The 15,476-nt window shown below is 56.1% G+C and overlaps 1 protein-coding gene and 1 pseudogene across 3 annotated transcripts; both read right to left on the bottom strand.

Moving 5' to 3' along the window:
- Positions 1–1,232: 1,232 nt before the first annotated feature.
- TUBB4A (tubulin beta 4A class IVa) lies at positions 1,233–6,202 on the bottom strand. 2 transcript variants are annotated; one of them, XM_022557340.3, is made up of 5 exons: positions 6,079–6,195; positions 5,639–5,682; positions 5,435–5,543; positions 5,216–5,326; positions 1,233–2,889 (listed from the first exon to the last, which is right to left on the bottom strand). In XM_022557340.3, exons 4-5 carry the CDS (start codon positions 5,274–5,276, stop codon positions 1,832–1,834), a joined length of 1,119 nt encoding a protein of 372 aa, XP_022413048.1. In that variant the 5' UTR covers positions 5,277–5,326; positions 5,435–5,543; positions 5,639–5,682; positions 6,079–6,195; the 3' UTR covers positions 1,233–1,831. The 2 variants fall into 2 exon arrangements, with proteins under 2 accessions (XP_022413048.1, XP_022413050.1); XM_022557342.3 differs by lacking the exon at positions 5,639–5,682 and having other exon boundaries at positions 6,079–6,202.
- Positions 6,203–8,539: 2,337 nt separating this feature from the next.
- LOC111166071 (phospholipid phosphatase 3-like) lies at positions 8,540–15,258 on the bottom strand (annotated as a pseudogene). The gene is made up of 8 exons (XR_016391600.1): positions 14,804–15,258; positions 13,884–14,047; positions 11,859–12,016; positions 10,624–10,915; positions 10,485–10,542; positions 10,156–10,241; positions 8,881–9,045; positions 8,540–8,696 (listed from the first exon to the last, which is right to left on the bottom strand). The product of XR_016391600.1 is annotated as a phospholipid phosphatase 3-like (transcript).
- Between the last annotated feature and the right edge of the window lie 218 nt (positions 15,259–15,476).

The raw sequence follows: 15,476 nt of genomic DNA, 5'->3' as shown, positions 1-15,476 counted from the left end.
TTCATAGCCATGGGACCATGGACAAGATACTTTGTAACTTCCATAGCTGGCCATAGCTGTATCTTCCATCCCACATGCTCTTCTAGAATCTTGCCACTCTACCCTCAAGAGGTGCAGTCTGTAGTCCATCCCCTTGAACCTAAACAGGGCTTTGTGAACACCTCAATTAGGAGTCCTCAGGACACCAAGCAACCCCTAAAGTTAAGTCAGAAAAATGCAATGAATTCTGCCTTGCTCTCTCAGGATGTTTGCTCTTGGAGAACCCAGCCACCATGCTGTGAGGAAGCCCAAGCAGACTATGGAGAGGTACTGACACCCTTCTTCTACCTGCCCCTGCTGAGCCCTGAGGCATCAACTTGGCAGTCATGTGAGTGAGCCACCTTGAAAGGAGATCCCTCAGCCTCCAGCAGGATTCTCTAGCTGATGCCACAGGGAGCACCAATGAGCTGCCTTGCCAAGCCCTGCCCAAATTGCAGAGTTGGGAGCAAAATAAATAAATGCTGTTGTTTTAAGCCCCTACATTTTTTGGGGGGTGGGTAATTTGTTACTCAGCAAGAGCTAACTTATATACTTTGTCTCTCTAGAAGCTCAGATCTTTGTTTTTTGGACACGCTGTGCAGATTGTGGGACCTTAGTTCCCCGACTGGGGATCGAACCTGCGCCCTCTGCAGTGAAAGAGAGGAGTCCTAACCACTGGACCGCCAGGGAATTCCCTAAAAGTTCAGATCTTACAGGGTTGGTGTGAGGTTTATGACATAAGGCATGTGCCAGGCCATCAAAGTGCTTCACACATATCAGTGACTCTGGCAGGACTGCCCCTCGGGCACTACCCCCTGCTGCCATCTACCCAGCTTCCTTCCCTAGAGACTCCTCCCTCCAGCTTTTCATTCTTGCAAAATGCCCACAGAGAGTGGCAGCATCTCCATCACTAAGAACCCACCCAGTGCCAGGTACCGTGCCCTTGAGTCCTTACAAACATCCTTGAGGTGGTGCGTGGGGGGAAAACATATGAGCCCATTTTACAGGTGAGCCAGTCGAGGCTCAGAGTGGGCCAGCATCTTGCTCAACACCAGAGGGTGAGTTAGTGGCATAGCCTGGCCTGTCTGACTCTGAAATCTCTGCCCTCTCCCCACCCCCAGACTAGAAGTTCCTTCAGCACCCACCTCCATCCCATAGGGAGGAGCCCTCACGTGACCTTCCCACAGGATGATGAAAAGTACACTCGGCAGAAACACGGCAGGACAACAATTAATTTATTGAGGGTGAGGCGGGGGGAGGGTCGGGGAGCAGCCTCTCTTGCCCACATGCTCCAGGGCTTCTTTCTCTCCCAGCAGCACCCCTGGAAAACCAAGGTCGGCGGGAGCTGACGGGAGTGAATTCAGGAAGGAAATGGGGAGTCACGGAAGCCAGAAAGGTGGTCAGTTCAGAGGGCGGGTGGGACTTGTGGGGTCAAAGGTGAGGCAAGTTCAGAGATGAAGGGAGAGACTCAGAGGGAGGGGTTGAAGTAAACCAGGGCTTATAGGTCTGGGGGGTGCAATGGGGCTCGTGGGGAGGTCAAGGGTGGAGAGGTCAGGGGTGAAGGAGGGAACATGGAGTTAAAGGTGGGGCTTGTAGGGTCAGAAGTGAAGCTGGGCTCATGAGGGTGTCCAAGGTGGGAGAGTTCAAGGGGGTCAGAGATAAAGTGGGGCTCAAGGGTCAAAGGTTGGCCGGGGAAGAGGTGCAAGGTTGTAGGGTCAGAGGGGAGTCAGGCTGGGAGGTGAAGCAGGGGGTTCTTGGGGGGTCAAAGGTCAGCATCCTAGCAGGGCGCTGATGTGAAGTGATGGAGGCGGCCCTAGGCCACCTCCTCCTCGGCCTCCTCCTCAAACTCCCCCTCCTCGGCCGTGGCGTCCTGGTACTGCTGGTACTCGGACACCAGGTCGTTCATGTTGCTCTCGGCCTCGGTGAACTCCATCTCGTCCATGCCCTCGCCCGTGTACCAGTGCAGGAAGGCCTTGCGCCGGAACATGGCCGTGAACTGCTCCGAGATGCGCTTGAACAGCTCCTGGATGGCCGTGCTGTTGCCGATGAAGGTGGCGGCCATCTTGAGGCCGCGGGGCGGGATGTCGCACACGGCCGTCTTCACGTTGTTGGGGATCCACTCCACGAAGTAGCTGCTGTTTTTGCTCTGCACGTTGAGCATCTGCTCGTCCACCTCCTTCATGGACATGCGGCCCCGGAACACGGCGGCCACGGTCAGGTAGCGGCCGTGGCGCGGGTCGCAGGCGGCCATCATGTTCTTGGCGTCGAACATCTGCTGGGTGAGCTCGGGCACCGTCAGCGCCCGGTACTGCTGGCTGCCCCGGCTGGTCAGCGGCGCGAAGCCGGGCATGAAGAAGTGCAGGCGCGGGAAGGGCACCATGTTCACGGCCAGCTTGCGCAGGTCGGCGTTGAGCTGGCCCGGGAAACGCAGGCACGTGGTGACCCCGCTCATGGTGGCCGACACCAGGTGGTTGAGGTCCCCGTAGGTGGGCGTGGTCAGCTTCAGGGTGCGGAAGCAGATGTCGTACAGCGCCTCGTTGTCGATGCAGTAGGTCTCGTCCGTGTTCTCCACCAGCTGGTGCACGGACAGGGTGGCGTTGTAGGGCTCCACCACCGTGTCCGACACCTTGGGCGACGGCACCACGCTGAAGGTGTTCATGATGCGGTCCGGGAACTCCTCGCGGATCTTGCTGATAAGCAGGGTGCCCATCCCGGACCCCGTGCCCCCGCCCAGCGAGTGGGTCAGCTGGAAGCCCTGCAGGCAGTCACAGCTCTCGGCTTCCTTCCGGACCACGTCCAGGACCGCGTCCACCAGCTCGGCACCCTCTGTGTAGTGGCCCTTGGCCCAGTTGTTGCCGGCTCCAGACTGGCCTGAAGAGGGAAGGGGAGGGGACACCCAGGCTGATATGGGGAAAGCCCACCCTCCACCCCGCTCCCAGCCATCCTAGTAGTTGAATAATAATAACAAAATCATTATTACTATTAGTATTGTTATTATTATGACTTGTTCTCTCGGGTTCCATCCTTGCTTCCCTTCACCCAGCAGCCAGAAGGATTCTGATAAAACCTAAATCATGTTCTACCTTAGCTCAAAATCACCCCAGTTCTTTCATCTTTCAGTAAAAGCCTAAGTCCTCCCTTCGGCCCACAAGGCCCTGAATGACCTGCCCCGTCCCCTCCCTGCCCTCCCCTCCTCCCTCTCTCCCCCTCGCTCACTCTGCCCCAAGCACACAGGCCTCCTTGCTGTCCTGCCACACACCCGGCACAGTCCTGCCTCAGGGCCTTTGCATATGCTGTTCCCTCTGCCTGGAATGCTGTTCCCTCACATACCTACACGTTTCCCTCTTTCCCCTTCTTTAGGACTTTGCTACCCGCCGCAGAAGTGATAAACCTGTTTTTTTTTAATTAATCATGTTTATTGTCTGTAATTTCACTGGGGAATGCAAGCTCCAGAGGACAAGGATTAGGATTAGAATATTGGCTCGTATTTTTGTGAGCAGGTAACATTTCTTCTTGCCCCCTCCTCTGCTTCCATCCTGGTCTGGCCCCCTCACTGCCCATCTGGATCAGTAGAGCTGCTTCTGCCTTAGTCCTCCCACAGCCTCCCCCCAGTCTGTTCTCCTTGCAGCAGCCAGAGGGCACCGGTGAGCACCTGAGTCAGGTCCTGTTCCTTCTCTGTCCACAGCCCTCCAGGATTCCCACCTCCCGGGGATAAAAGCCCAAATCTTCCCTACAGCCTACGAGGCCCTGCACGACCTGCCCCCATCCCCTCCCTGCCCTCCCCTCCTCCCTCTCTCCCCTTCCCTCACTCTGCTCCAGCCACATGGGCCTCCTCACTGTTCCTCCAACACACCAGGCCTGGTCCTGCCCCAGGGCCTTTGCACGTGCTGTGCCCTCTGCCTGGAATGCTCTAACCCCAGGTACTCCCCTGAATGACTCTTCAGGTCTCTGTTCAATGTCACCTCCTCTGAGAGAATAGGATTTGAATTGGGTGGTCTGGCTCCTGAGTCCACACTTTTCTACCACTTCCCCTGCCTCACCTATCAGAGGCCACAGTATCTTTTTGGCCCGACTGGAGCCACCCATAATCATCCTAGAATCCCTCACATCTCCTGGTCAACCTCATTTAGTCTTTCCACAGCCACTTCCTGAGGACCTATTGTGCGTCATACCCACACATGACCATCATTATCTTCCTGAATCTTTGCACAGACCAGAGAGGGGAAGTCACTCGTCCAAGGTCACATAGCTTGTCCCGTCAATCCCTAGACTCCAGAGTAAACTACTGTGTACTAGGAGGAGGGGCCTGGGGGAGGGGGAGCCTGGGGCCTGATGTCAGGTGGGGCTGTGCATTTAGCTTGACCTAGAGGTACCAGGAAATGTTTCCTACACGGTTGTTCAGAGCATGCAGGCCCCTTCAATCTGAGGGCTGCAAATGTGCCCACTGTCTTCACATATGCTGTTCCCTCTGTCTTACACACCTTTCCTCCCTTCATTGCCTTTTGGTCAACCCTAGTCCTATTCATCTTTTAGGCTGCAGACATTAATAGTGATAATGATAATAAAAATGACAACAGAACATCAAATGCTTAGTTATCTTTTCCTCTGTGCTAGGCATTGTTCTAAGTTCTTTATACGTGTTAGTGGCTTTAAGTCTCACAATCCTGAAAAGGAAGTTTTTGTATAATCCCTGTTTGAAAGATGAGGAGACAGGCACAGAGAGATTGAAGGGCCTGTCCAAAATCACCAAGATGCCTCAATCAGTGGCTGAGTTTGAATTATTTCTCTTCTCTTCCCATTTATTTATCTTCCCAGCTCCCTCCACCAGCTTGGGGGTGGGGGCAGAGAGCTTTATCTGTTTTATTCTTGGCTATATTCCCAGGGGGTACAGTAGGGCCTGGTATGCAGTAGGTGCTAATAAGTGTTTGTCGACTGCATGATGTGGCAGAACAGGGATTTGAACACCGCAGTCTGGCTCAGGTCCATACTGTTAAATTAAAATGCTACCTTCTCCGGGAAGCCTTCCCTACCCTGCGCCTCCCCTGGATTCCCACAGTGGCCTGTGTATCCGCTTTCCCCGCTGGCCTCTGGGTTCCTGAGTCTAGATGCTAGGTGAAGAATTTTCACCAAGCATGTGGAAGTGAAAGAATCTGGGGAGTGGGGGCTTCCCTGCCTGTGTCTCGTGATGGTGACTCACCAAACACAAAGTTGTCAGGACGAAAGATCTGGCCGAAGGGACCTGAGCGGACAGAGTCCATGGTGCCCGGCTCGAGGTCCACCAGCACAGCTCTGGGGACGTAATTTCCTCCTGCAGAGAAGCAGATGGAGAGCAGCTTGGTCAGCGCCAGGAGCCAGTATCCTGTCCCCTCCCAGGCCCTCGCCACCCCCACTCTGGCAGGTGCCCCCCGCCCCTTACCTGTGGCCTCATTGTAGTACACGTTGATTCTCTCCAGCTGCAGGTCACTATCGCCATGGTATGTGCCAGTGGGATCGATGCCATGCTCATCACTGATCACCTCCCAAAACTGGGGGGGGGAGGGCGGTGGTAAGGACCAAGAAGGTGGAGCCGGTGGCCAGGTCTGCCCCACCTCCATCTTCTGGACTCAGGACCCCCACTCACCTCCCTAGCTGCCACCTGTCCCCCAGGCAAGGTGAGTGTGGAACCTAGAGGCAGAGTGGGCGGACGAGGATGAGGCAGCAAGAAGGGAGCGGTGGGGGCGGGGTGGAGCAGACTCACCACCGCAGCCCAGCGGGCTGGGGTCAGCGCTCCCTGGCTGCTGCCGTGGGGAGGGGCGGGGTCTCTTTGTGCGTGCGGAGGGGACAGTGGGCCAGCTGTGAGGCCAGCTGTGGCAAGCGGACAGAAGCCTGGGCCCCACCCCCATGGGCCTCTTTGTTCCCAGCTTGGCCCTGCCCCCTGCGCCCTTCCCCACCGTCCCTGGGGTGCTGGCCTCCGGGGGGGCCCCGTTCCCCAAAAGGCCCATGGTGGAGGAGCTCTGCGGAGCTCGGTGGACCGCGCTCCGCATCTCTCGACCGCCTCCCCAGGCCCGGTCCCTCGCGTACCTTGGCTCCGATCTGGTTGCCGCACTGGCCGGCCTGCAGGTGCACGATCTCCCGCATGGCGGCGGCGCTGATGGTGGACGCGGCGGCGCTGGTGCTGATGCTGGGAACTGCGGCAGCGAGGCGGGTGGTGGACGCGGCGGCGGCGGCGAAGCACGGTCCCTGCGCTCCCGGGGCGCCTCTATAAGAGCGGGCGGGGCTCGCGTCACTGCAGGTCACCGGCCCGCTCCGCCCCCCGGTCCCGCCCCGGGACGGAGGGTGCGGGGATTGACGGATACCCCTCCCCTGCCGCCTGGAGACCTCTGGGGGCAGGGGCTGGGGCGAGCCGGGGCTCCGTGCGCCCCCCACCCCAGGCCGTGGGGGGTGAGGCCTCTCAGGCACCAACAGTACCATCTTCCTCCATCCCACCCCTCCCGCCCCCAGCCAGGCCTGGCGACCCGGGTTTTGCAGGATTGGGCGGGGGGAGGGAGAGCGCCCGGTAAACAAGCAGCCGGGAGATTCTGCCTCTCCCGGCTCTCGCCCCGAACGACCCTGCCTCAGTTTCTCCGTCCCAAGCCTCCCTCCCCATTCCGTTTAGTTCTCGTTCGCCAGACCCTCGCATTAACCGAGAGGGCTCCTAGTGGGGCCGAGCTGGCCGCTCCGGAGCAGCCGACAGTTTTGGGAGGAGGGGGCGGTCGGTTTCTGCAGGACTTGTCTTGAAGCTGGGTAGTAAGTAAAACCACGATTTCCCTTCCATGTTTGACTGCGGATGCTTTTGGAAGCTGATGGAGGTTTGGGGGGGACTGTTCGCTCCACCTGGACACCTCGGTTGGGCTTTGGGTCTGTCGCAGGTGGGGTCACCCTCAGCCTTGCCTGGGGTCGAACATCAAAGATTAAGACTTATAGCTGGATTACATACTGCGGGGATAGAGGGCTTCCGGCGGGCTGCCTTACTCCCCCCAGATCGGCACCTCTCTGCTCCATTGTTATAATTTATTCCAATCCATCGTCCTGCCTTTGCATTTATTACTATTATGACCTTGCACAGGCCACTTGGCTTCCCTCTGGCTGAATTTCCTGCAAGATGGGGCTGTCAGGAACCCTCTAGGCGGTTAGGAGGGTCCAAAGATGGCCCAGTTAACAAGATGGCCCCGGTTTCCCCTCGCAGAGTAAACGATAAATCGTAGCTATTAGTATTACAATTATTATTGTAATACTGGGCAAGACTTCCTGTGCTGCCCCACAAGCGAAGGCCAGACTTCTTGGGGCCAATTTCTGCTGGCAGCCTCCGGCTCTGCCATCCCTGGAAGCCTCTCCCTCCTCCTCCACAGCTTCTGGCTACTGCGGGGTGGGGGTGGGATTAGCCAGGTAGGCTGAAGGGCTGGGACCTCACGCTCTCACCAGTGGCTTCCAATTTTGTGGTTCTCAACAGGGAGCGATTCTGCCCCGTAGGGACACTTGGCAATGTCTGGAGATGTTTTTGGTTGTTATGCCTGGATGGGTGTGTGTGTGTGTGTTACTGGCATCTAGTGAGTGGATGTTGCTAAACATTCTAGGGTGCACAGGACAGTCTCCCCCTCCCCCCAAAGAATTATCTGGTCCAAATGTCAATAGTGCTCAAGGTTGAGAAACACTGTTATTTGAGAAAAACAAACAAACAAACAAACAAAAAACAACTGAGTTAGATCTTTAGGCTCAGACTAGACACCAGAATAAACTCCTGATGGATCAGACAGTACAAACGAGGGTGACCCCCCTCCCCCTCCCCCCAGCATCTATGAATTACTTCCTCTCTCTGTGATTTAAACGTGTACAGCATCCTGGGACTTCAGTAGGTCAGATGGTTATGGAGCACAGTCTCCTGGGGGTCAGCAGAATCCCCTAAGCCAGAAATTCTCAGCTGGCGGTGATTCTCCACCCCCCGCCCCCCCCCCCAACACACAGGGGAAACTTGACAATGTCTGGAGTCATTTTTGATCTTTACAACTTGGGGCTGTCATTGGCATCCAGTGGGTGGAGCCTAGGGAGGCTGCTCAGCGTCCTACAGTGCACACGGCTGGCCTCTGCAGCAAAGGATAATCTGGCCCCAAATGCCAGTGGCAATAGCCAAGGTCGAGAAACCTGATTGAGACTTCTGAGGTTATCAAATGTTGTTACGGTTGTTCCCCGAGACCCGGTTCCCGGATTGAAATAGGAAGTCCATCAACACATGTTAATATCTGTCAAAAATTCATAAACCTGTGTTGGCATTTTATTATTTAATATATCAAGAATCATCAAAACATAAAAGTGGAAGTGGCCCTGCTGGGAGGGGCCGATTTGGAGTTCAGCCCCAGAAAAATGGGGCTTCCTGTGTCACCCTACCAGGGCAAGGCTGATTTGGGGTCAGGGCTGAGCTCCAGGGAGGTGGGGCTTCCTGCATTAGCCCACCTTGGTAGGGATAGCCCCCTGGAGAGCACAGGTTCTGGTGAGCAATGGGTGCCCTCTATCTTTCTCTGAATTGGGGCATCCCTTGGGTTCCCTAAGGGCCCTCAGGGGAGGAATACAGAGAGGGGAAATGAGGAGGAAAGTGGCGAGCAGGGGATGGGTGGTCTTCTAGCACCTGGAGACTCTGGGACTTGGCATCGCCCAAGATGTAGAAAGCCCGCAGGGATGAAGTGGGGAGGGGTTGGGGTGGGCTGACGTCACCTACACCCCAAGGCCGCTCCCTCTTCAGTCTGGCCTCTCCCGGGCTCCCTTCCTGGGAGATGAGGAGTGCCAGGTGTACCCAATGGCTCTCGGGCAAGCAGAGCCTCCCTGGTACCCAGGTGCCCCATGGCATCACTTACCACCCAGAAAGCCATCAAAGCTCCCTGCAAGAATCAGAAGATGGCATCGCAGGGGTGGTGCCATGGTCCAAGACCCGGATGTAGCCAAGGACAAGAAAAGGAGCTGGATGGTGGGCCATAAGAGCCAGATTTTCTGTCCCCAGGAACTGGCCTGTACATAGAGCTGGAAGGCGGGTGGGCAGCGCCTTGAAACCCTGGGAGCAGATATCCAGAGGGACTCCACCCCGCAGCTGCGTTTTTGTGCCCACCGGCCTGTCTGAGCCTGTCAGTTTTATATGGAAATGGATTTCAGCCTCTAAAGAGGGTAGGGGCTGTGGCCCCCGAAACCATCATTGTAAGAGAACTTCATGCTATTAATATTGGGAGAATTGTTAGATGGTGAATGATTTCCCAAGAGTCAGGTGAGGCCCTCTGGATACGCTCATACTGTGACCCGGCACTGCCACTTTCTGCCAGTGTCAGATCTCTAATCGAAGCAGGTTGGCCTCATCAGGGGGCCCTCAAAAAGCAGAGTTTGGGCTCTTGGTTTTGAAATGGAAAACAGAAAAAAAAAGGTGGGGGAATTCCCCGAGACCCAGAACATTCTGTTCACAAAGTTGACCATTCGGTCCATAAAATCAGGGGAAGGCCTGACTCCTAGCTGTGTGTGGTCGGTCTGTGCACCTCCTGGCGTTGTTGGCATGCTCCCCTGGGACGGAGGGAGTCTGTTTTGCCTGCTATTAATGATAATAGTGACCTTTAGGGCAGATCCTGTTCTAAATACTTTGAGCGAGTCAGCTCATTTATGTGTTAACTCATGAAACCACAACCCTAGGAGGCAAGCGCTATTTCCACACCCATTTTACAGATGAGGAAATGGAGGCCCAAGGACATTGAGTGTCTCACCCAATATCACACACAGTTGAGGCTGGGACTAGAGCATGTACATTCCAGCTCCAAAGCCCTGCTATCACTACAGGAGACTGTAGTTACTTTGTTACTTTGTCTTTCAAAAAAAGGGGGGCCGGCTGGCAGTCGAATGGGCTGCCTTTCAGGAAGAAAACGTTGCTGGTGTGAAGGCAGCCGTGTAGCATCACGTGCACTGTGGCCAGGGCTTCTGTGTCGTTGTGTCTGCCCACCACAGTGCCCAGGTGCTCTGGGCTGGCTCCGATGTGTGCGATCCACTTCTGCCAGCCGAGTATATGCCTGTGGGTCATCGACTCCTTCCCAGGGGTTCCCCCACCCCCCGCCCTGCTCCTCCTGCCACTTTATTACCCAAAACTTAGAGCTACACCTCAGCTGGGTCTGATTTCCCTTCCCCCTGCCCTTGGTGGAGCCCAGCCCTGGGCATGGACCCAGACTGGCATGGGCCCTCTCCAGCTGCAGGGAGGGGGAGACAGAGGGTTCTGGAAGTTGCTGTTCTGGGACAGGGATGCTGAATGAGTCTTAAGAGAAGATGGGCCCTCCCCGTTCTCGCCCTCCTGACTCTGGGGGAACACACAAGCTCTATGGAAGCTGTGTCTGGCACTGCTGGCACCAAGCATGGGGTGGGGGCGGGCGGGGGGACAATGGAGTATTTTCTGGCCTTGCCGGGCGTGCAGCCCACCTCGGGCCAACACTCACCACCAAATACACCATGGAGTACATCCCGATGGAGGCGTCCACAGAATAGAAGGATTTCCTGGGGGACAGGCAGGGGCAGGGTGGACATCAGCTGGGGCTGGGGTGGGGTGGGGATGCTTCCTGGGTTCCCCTCCCTGACCGCCCACTCGCCTGGCATCGAGGACGTCTCCGGGGTGCCCTGTACAGGTGTAGTTGGTGACGTAGCTGCTCTCGAGGTCAAAGGAGGCTGGGTCAGGCAGGCACGTGGCCAGGAAGTGGGGCTGCAGGTGACCTGTGGTCATCTTGGCAATGCTGGTCGGGGAGCAGCTGGCCAGGCCGCCAAAAATGAAGGTGCCCAGCTGCTTGTAGATCATGGCCGTGTAAGTGCCGCTCATGAAGGCTGGCGAGCTCAGCTGCAAGAGCTTGACACGAATCAACTCTCCCAGGCTGATCTGTGGGGCCGTGTGAGAGGGGTGAGGGGTCACTGCTGAGGGCCGAGGGCACAACAAGAGTAGGAAAACCCCAACCCTTTGTCTCAGACAGGTTCATATGGAAGGGAGGCTGTTCTTTCCCAGTAAACCAGGCAAAAGGGTGGGGCTTCTCATTCCATCCCACACATACACACAGATGGGTGACTTCTCCCACCCCTGTGCCTGAAATGGTTAGGACTTCCTAAGCCGATAAGGCTTCCCATATCATCAAGAAAAGGAGGGGGGGGGGGTCCCATAACTGAAAGGGGCGGGACTTCCTGTTATACCAGGAAAAGAGGCGGGGCATCTCCCTAGTTTATGTCAGACATAGGTAGGATTTCCTGTCCCATATCTGAAAGGGGCAGGACTTCCTGTTATACCAGGAAAAAAGGTGGGTCATCTCCCTAGTTTATGTCAGACATAGGCAGGATTTCCTGTCTCATATATGAAAGGGGTGGGGCTTCCTGTTATACCAGGAAAAAAGGATAGACTTCCTCCCAAATGCCTGAAAATGATAGAACTTCCCTTGTCACTGGGAGAAAGAGGCAGGATGTTCCATGTTTGAAAGGGGGAGATTTCCCAGATCCCCAGAAAAGGGGCAGGACTGCTTCCTGCCTTCTGCATATAAGGAATGGGGCTTCCCTGTCCACTGGGGGGCAGGGGCTGAACTTCTTGTTCCATACCTAAGGCAGAGAGGTGGGTGTTTCCTCTATATTATGTCAAAAGTGGGGGGCTAACCTTTTCCTCAAGGAAAGGAGTTTTATGCCATTGAGCAGTGAGATTTCCCATTTCAGTAGGAAAAGAGGTGGTACTTCCTCCTGCCTTAGATCTATAATGGGTGGGGGTTTCCACTTTGCCAGAAAAACAGATGAACTTTCCCATGGTGTGTCACCATGGCCTGAGGTGAAAGTGGCCACCCTCTTACCGTGAAGATGGAGATGAAGAAGCCCATCTTTATGAGTGCCGAGTCTTCGATGATGTAATGGGCCACTCGGGGGTATCCAATGGTGGTGTCATTGCAAAAGAAGCCCTGGATGTAGGGTACCAGCAAACCGGTCTCATTCAGCACGATGGGGAGACTGACTGCAGGGGGTGGAGATGACCCCACTCATGGATGGGTCAACTGAGGTTTACCCTCCTTAGGCCTTCTGGCCAGTCTGTCCTCCCGGCATCTCCACAGGCTGGACATGGGGACATGCGCAGAGAGGACAGTATGGCCAGGAGGCCAGAGGAGGCCAGAGCCCCAGGGACCCATTCACTGGTGGGGTCCTGTGAGTGAGGTGGGTGAGGGGTTAAGATAAGGAGGGGATAAGTGTGGAAGGGCTCGCTCTTTCTGTATGTGTGTGTGTCCTGATGTATGTGTGTATGATTGTGGCTCTGCATGTGTGTGTGTGAATATGTGTGTGTGTGTTGCTGGGTATCTATGTCTATGACATGCGTATGTGGTGTGAATAGGTGTCTGTGGTACACATGGGTACATGTCTGAGTGTGTGTGCTCCTCTCTGCGATGTGTGTGTGTGTGTGTGTGTGTATGAGAGAGAGAGAGAGAGAGAGAGAGCGATTATGCATTGTGTCCATGGATGTGTGGGTTGTGTTGGTGTGTGTGTGTGCTTGTATCTGGGATCTGTGTATGTGTTCATGTCTATATCCATGGCTCTGTGGCTGATTGAGCTGGGAGGGGAGATACTGGTGGCAAAGTTGTGTGTGAGCAGTGTCCAGGCCCCCTCACCTGACACTGCCATCCTGAATTCAGACAGACCAAGGGGCTTGTCTCCAGCAGGTGCCAGGCTCTCTGTCTGGCTCACTCATCCTCAAAGCCTACACCCAGGCCTCCCTCCCCTGTCTTGACCCTGTCATCCTGTCACCCACTGAAGTTTAGTGGAGCCAGGCAGCTGGAACCCAGCCTCCCACAGTCCCCAGCTCCCTTACTGGGCTGGAAGGGCAAAGCTAGTATCCCAGCCTGGCCTCTCCTCCCCAATGAGGAGGTTTTGGTCACTAGCTCTGCCCACCGGGGAATGGGGGTGGGGGGCGGCCCTGGTATATGCCAGCCACACATCTAGACCCTAAGCAAGCTCAGGCCACGCAGATTCCCAAACAAACAGGGTCTGACATGCACAATTATACAATACAACCACACAGTCTGACCCAGACACCCAGATTCAGATGTACACACACAGACATATAATGCAACAATATACCCACAATACACATAGGCCCATATAGACCCACACACACACCTGGCTACACAAATACCATTGGATCCGCCCCCAGCCCAGATGCATAGTCACAGGCTCCCATAGATCAAGTGCATGCACAGGAGTCACCCACAATGAACACACACCCCCGAAAACCAATACAACACACAACACAACATGCAACCCAGAGACCTGAAGGGACACACACATACCCATGCACACACGTGTGCATGAGCATACACACACAGAATCATACTCATTCACATGGATATAAGTTCAACACAGACCAGCCCCAGACATACGGATAGACCCAGGGGCTTGCACACAACATACACACAGATACACAATACAAACATACCTCCCCCACTATAGACACATAGACTCAGATCCACAACTCAGAGACATGCAGAAAATAAAATCATATGAAAGACTGAAAAAAAAAAAAAAGATGCACAGCCAGATGCTCACCCAGCACCCAGACCCAGGAAGACAGGTAAACACACAAAGTCACACTTGTGGAGAGTCCCTATCGTCCCCATTCACACGAACACACATTGACCCAGACATCCCAGAAACATGTTGATGAACACACCGATGTGAAGACACACAGCCCAAGTACACACACCAGGGCAGGCAGCCAGCCCCCAATCTAGCGACCCTCAGATAAAGACAGGAAGACAGACCCCTCCACTGCCCCTTGGGTGTCCGCATGGTGGTGGTGCGGGGCGCTCAAGGACGCTGGGGAGGGGGCTCACCCAGCAGCAGACAGAACAAATCCAAAGCCACCAACAGCTTGGCGGTCCAGCAGTGTGGCAGCAGATGGCACGGGGGTGGTTCTCCGCGGGTCCCCCGGCCACAGGCACTGGTACCGGACCACCAGCTCGGGCAAGGCCAAGACAGTATGTGGTAAGCTTATCGACTGTGCGGGGCGAAGGGGTGGGCGCGCCCACCCAGGCTGGGATTAGAGCTCGAGAGTCGGGCCGGATACAGCGGGGAGAGGCTGGCCTGAATGGTGAAGACCAAGGTGGGCAGGGGCGGGGTCCCATTGTAGGGCAGTAATTAGATGACCAAGGGGGCGTGGCCTTCCCGAGGGGCCGGGGAAACTGAGGCCTGTCTGACTCCGTTAGCTAGGAGTCCCCAACCCATACAGGGACTTGACTGATTTGGGGTAAGGTCTTGAAAGCATGGGTGAGGTCTGGAAGAAGGTAGAGAGAGGAACAAAATGGGCGGGGCCTAAATGCTCAGACAAAATGCTCAGAGACCCGCAGGCTGTGGTGTCCCCAGGGAAGTTCAGACTAAGGATGGGGATGGTTCGAAGGCCTGGACTGGGAAGCGGGCAGGGAGTTCTGGAAAAGTGTAACCCAGGGCAGGGCGGAAGATTTCAGATAGAAGACAATAGAAGGGCAGAGACGGGGAGAGGATGGTGCAAGACGAAGGAAAGTAGAAAAGTGGGTGGGGTAGGAAAGTGGGCAAGGCCTAGAAGGTTGCTGTCTGAGAAGTGGGCGGAGCCTGGGGAGAATGATGGGAAAGTGGGCGAGACTGGGGGTGGGCAGGGCTTGAGACAATGATGGCTAGGAAGTGGGCGGGGCCTGGGAGAATGACATAGAAGTGGGAGGGGCTGATGAGAGGGCAGGGCTTGGGAGCTTGGGATCAACTCTGAGAGGGGCAAGCCCACCTTTTTCAGGGTTCCGCGGGTCAAAGCCATATCGGAGTTGACGAGAGTCCTCCTGGGCCAGCGGTCTCCGCGCTGGGCATTGCAGACCTTGGGCGATTCCCTGGTGGTCATTTTCGGGCTGAGAGCCAAGCTGGGTAGGAGGGTCCCTTCCATGTCTATCAACTGTTGTCCTGTCTTGCCCCGCCCCTCCGGGAGCCCTCGCCGTTCCTCATTGGTCGGGCGCGGACCAATGGGAATTCGCCGCCGGGCTTATCGCGTCTTCCACTGTCCCCGGAGCAGCACCCTCCCCTCGGGGACCCTGTATCGCACCGAGTGGGGATGGGTGAGGGTCTTCCATCCCACTCCTTCCCACGCTCTGTTCCCTTGTCCAAGGCCGTCTGATCCCGCTCCGGCCGCCCGTGTCCCCGCTACCCCGTTGCCACGCACCTTCCTCCGGGCTTTGCAGTCGATGCCGAAGCACCTTTCCTTCCTTTCAGCCTAGACGCCCCCCTCCCAACGACCCATTCAGTGCAGCCCTGGACTGAGGCGCCTGGTCCACCAGGGGTCGCCCGCGGCCTACGCTGGGTGTTGCTTCCAAGGAAAGGGACCCAGAGGTGCCTTAAGGGAGGGAGGGATAGGCCCCCAAAAGGAGGGCCTGGGTCCCCTCTGTGGGGGGTGGATCTTGGATGGCTCG

The sequence above is a fragment of the Delphinapterus leucas genome, unplaced genomic scaffold (assembly GCF_059928025.1).
Source record: "Delphinapterus leucas isolate spDelLeu-1000000601 "Yukka" unplaced genomic scaffold, BTC_Dleu_Yukka2 spDelLeu_asBTCV2_sq25, whole genome shotgun sequence".
Classification (NCBI taxonomy): Eukaryota; Metazoa; Chordata; class Mammalia; order Artiodactyla; family Monodontidae; genus Delphinapterus; species Delphinapterus leucas.
The sequence above is the reverse complement of the archived record's forward strand: the minus strand, read 5'-3'. Positions and strand labels throughout refer to the sequence as shown.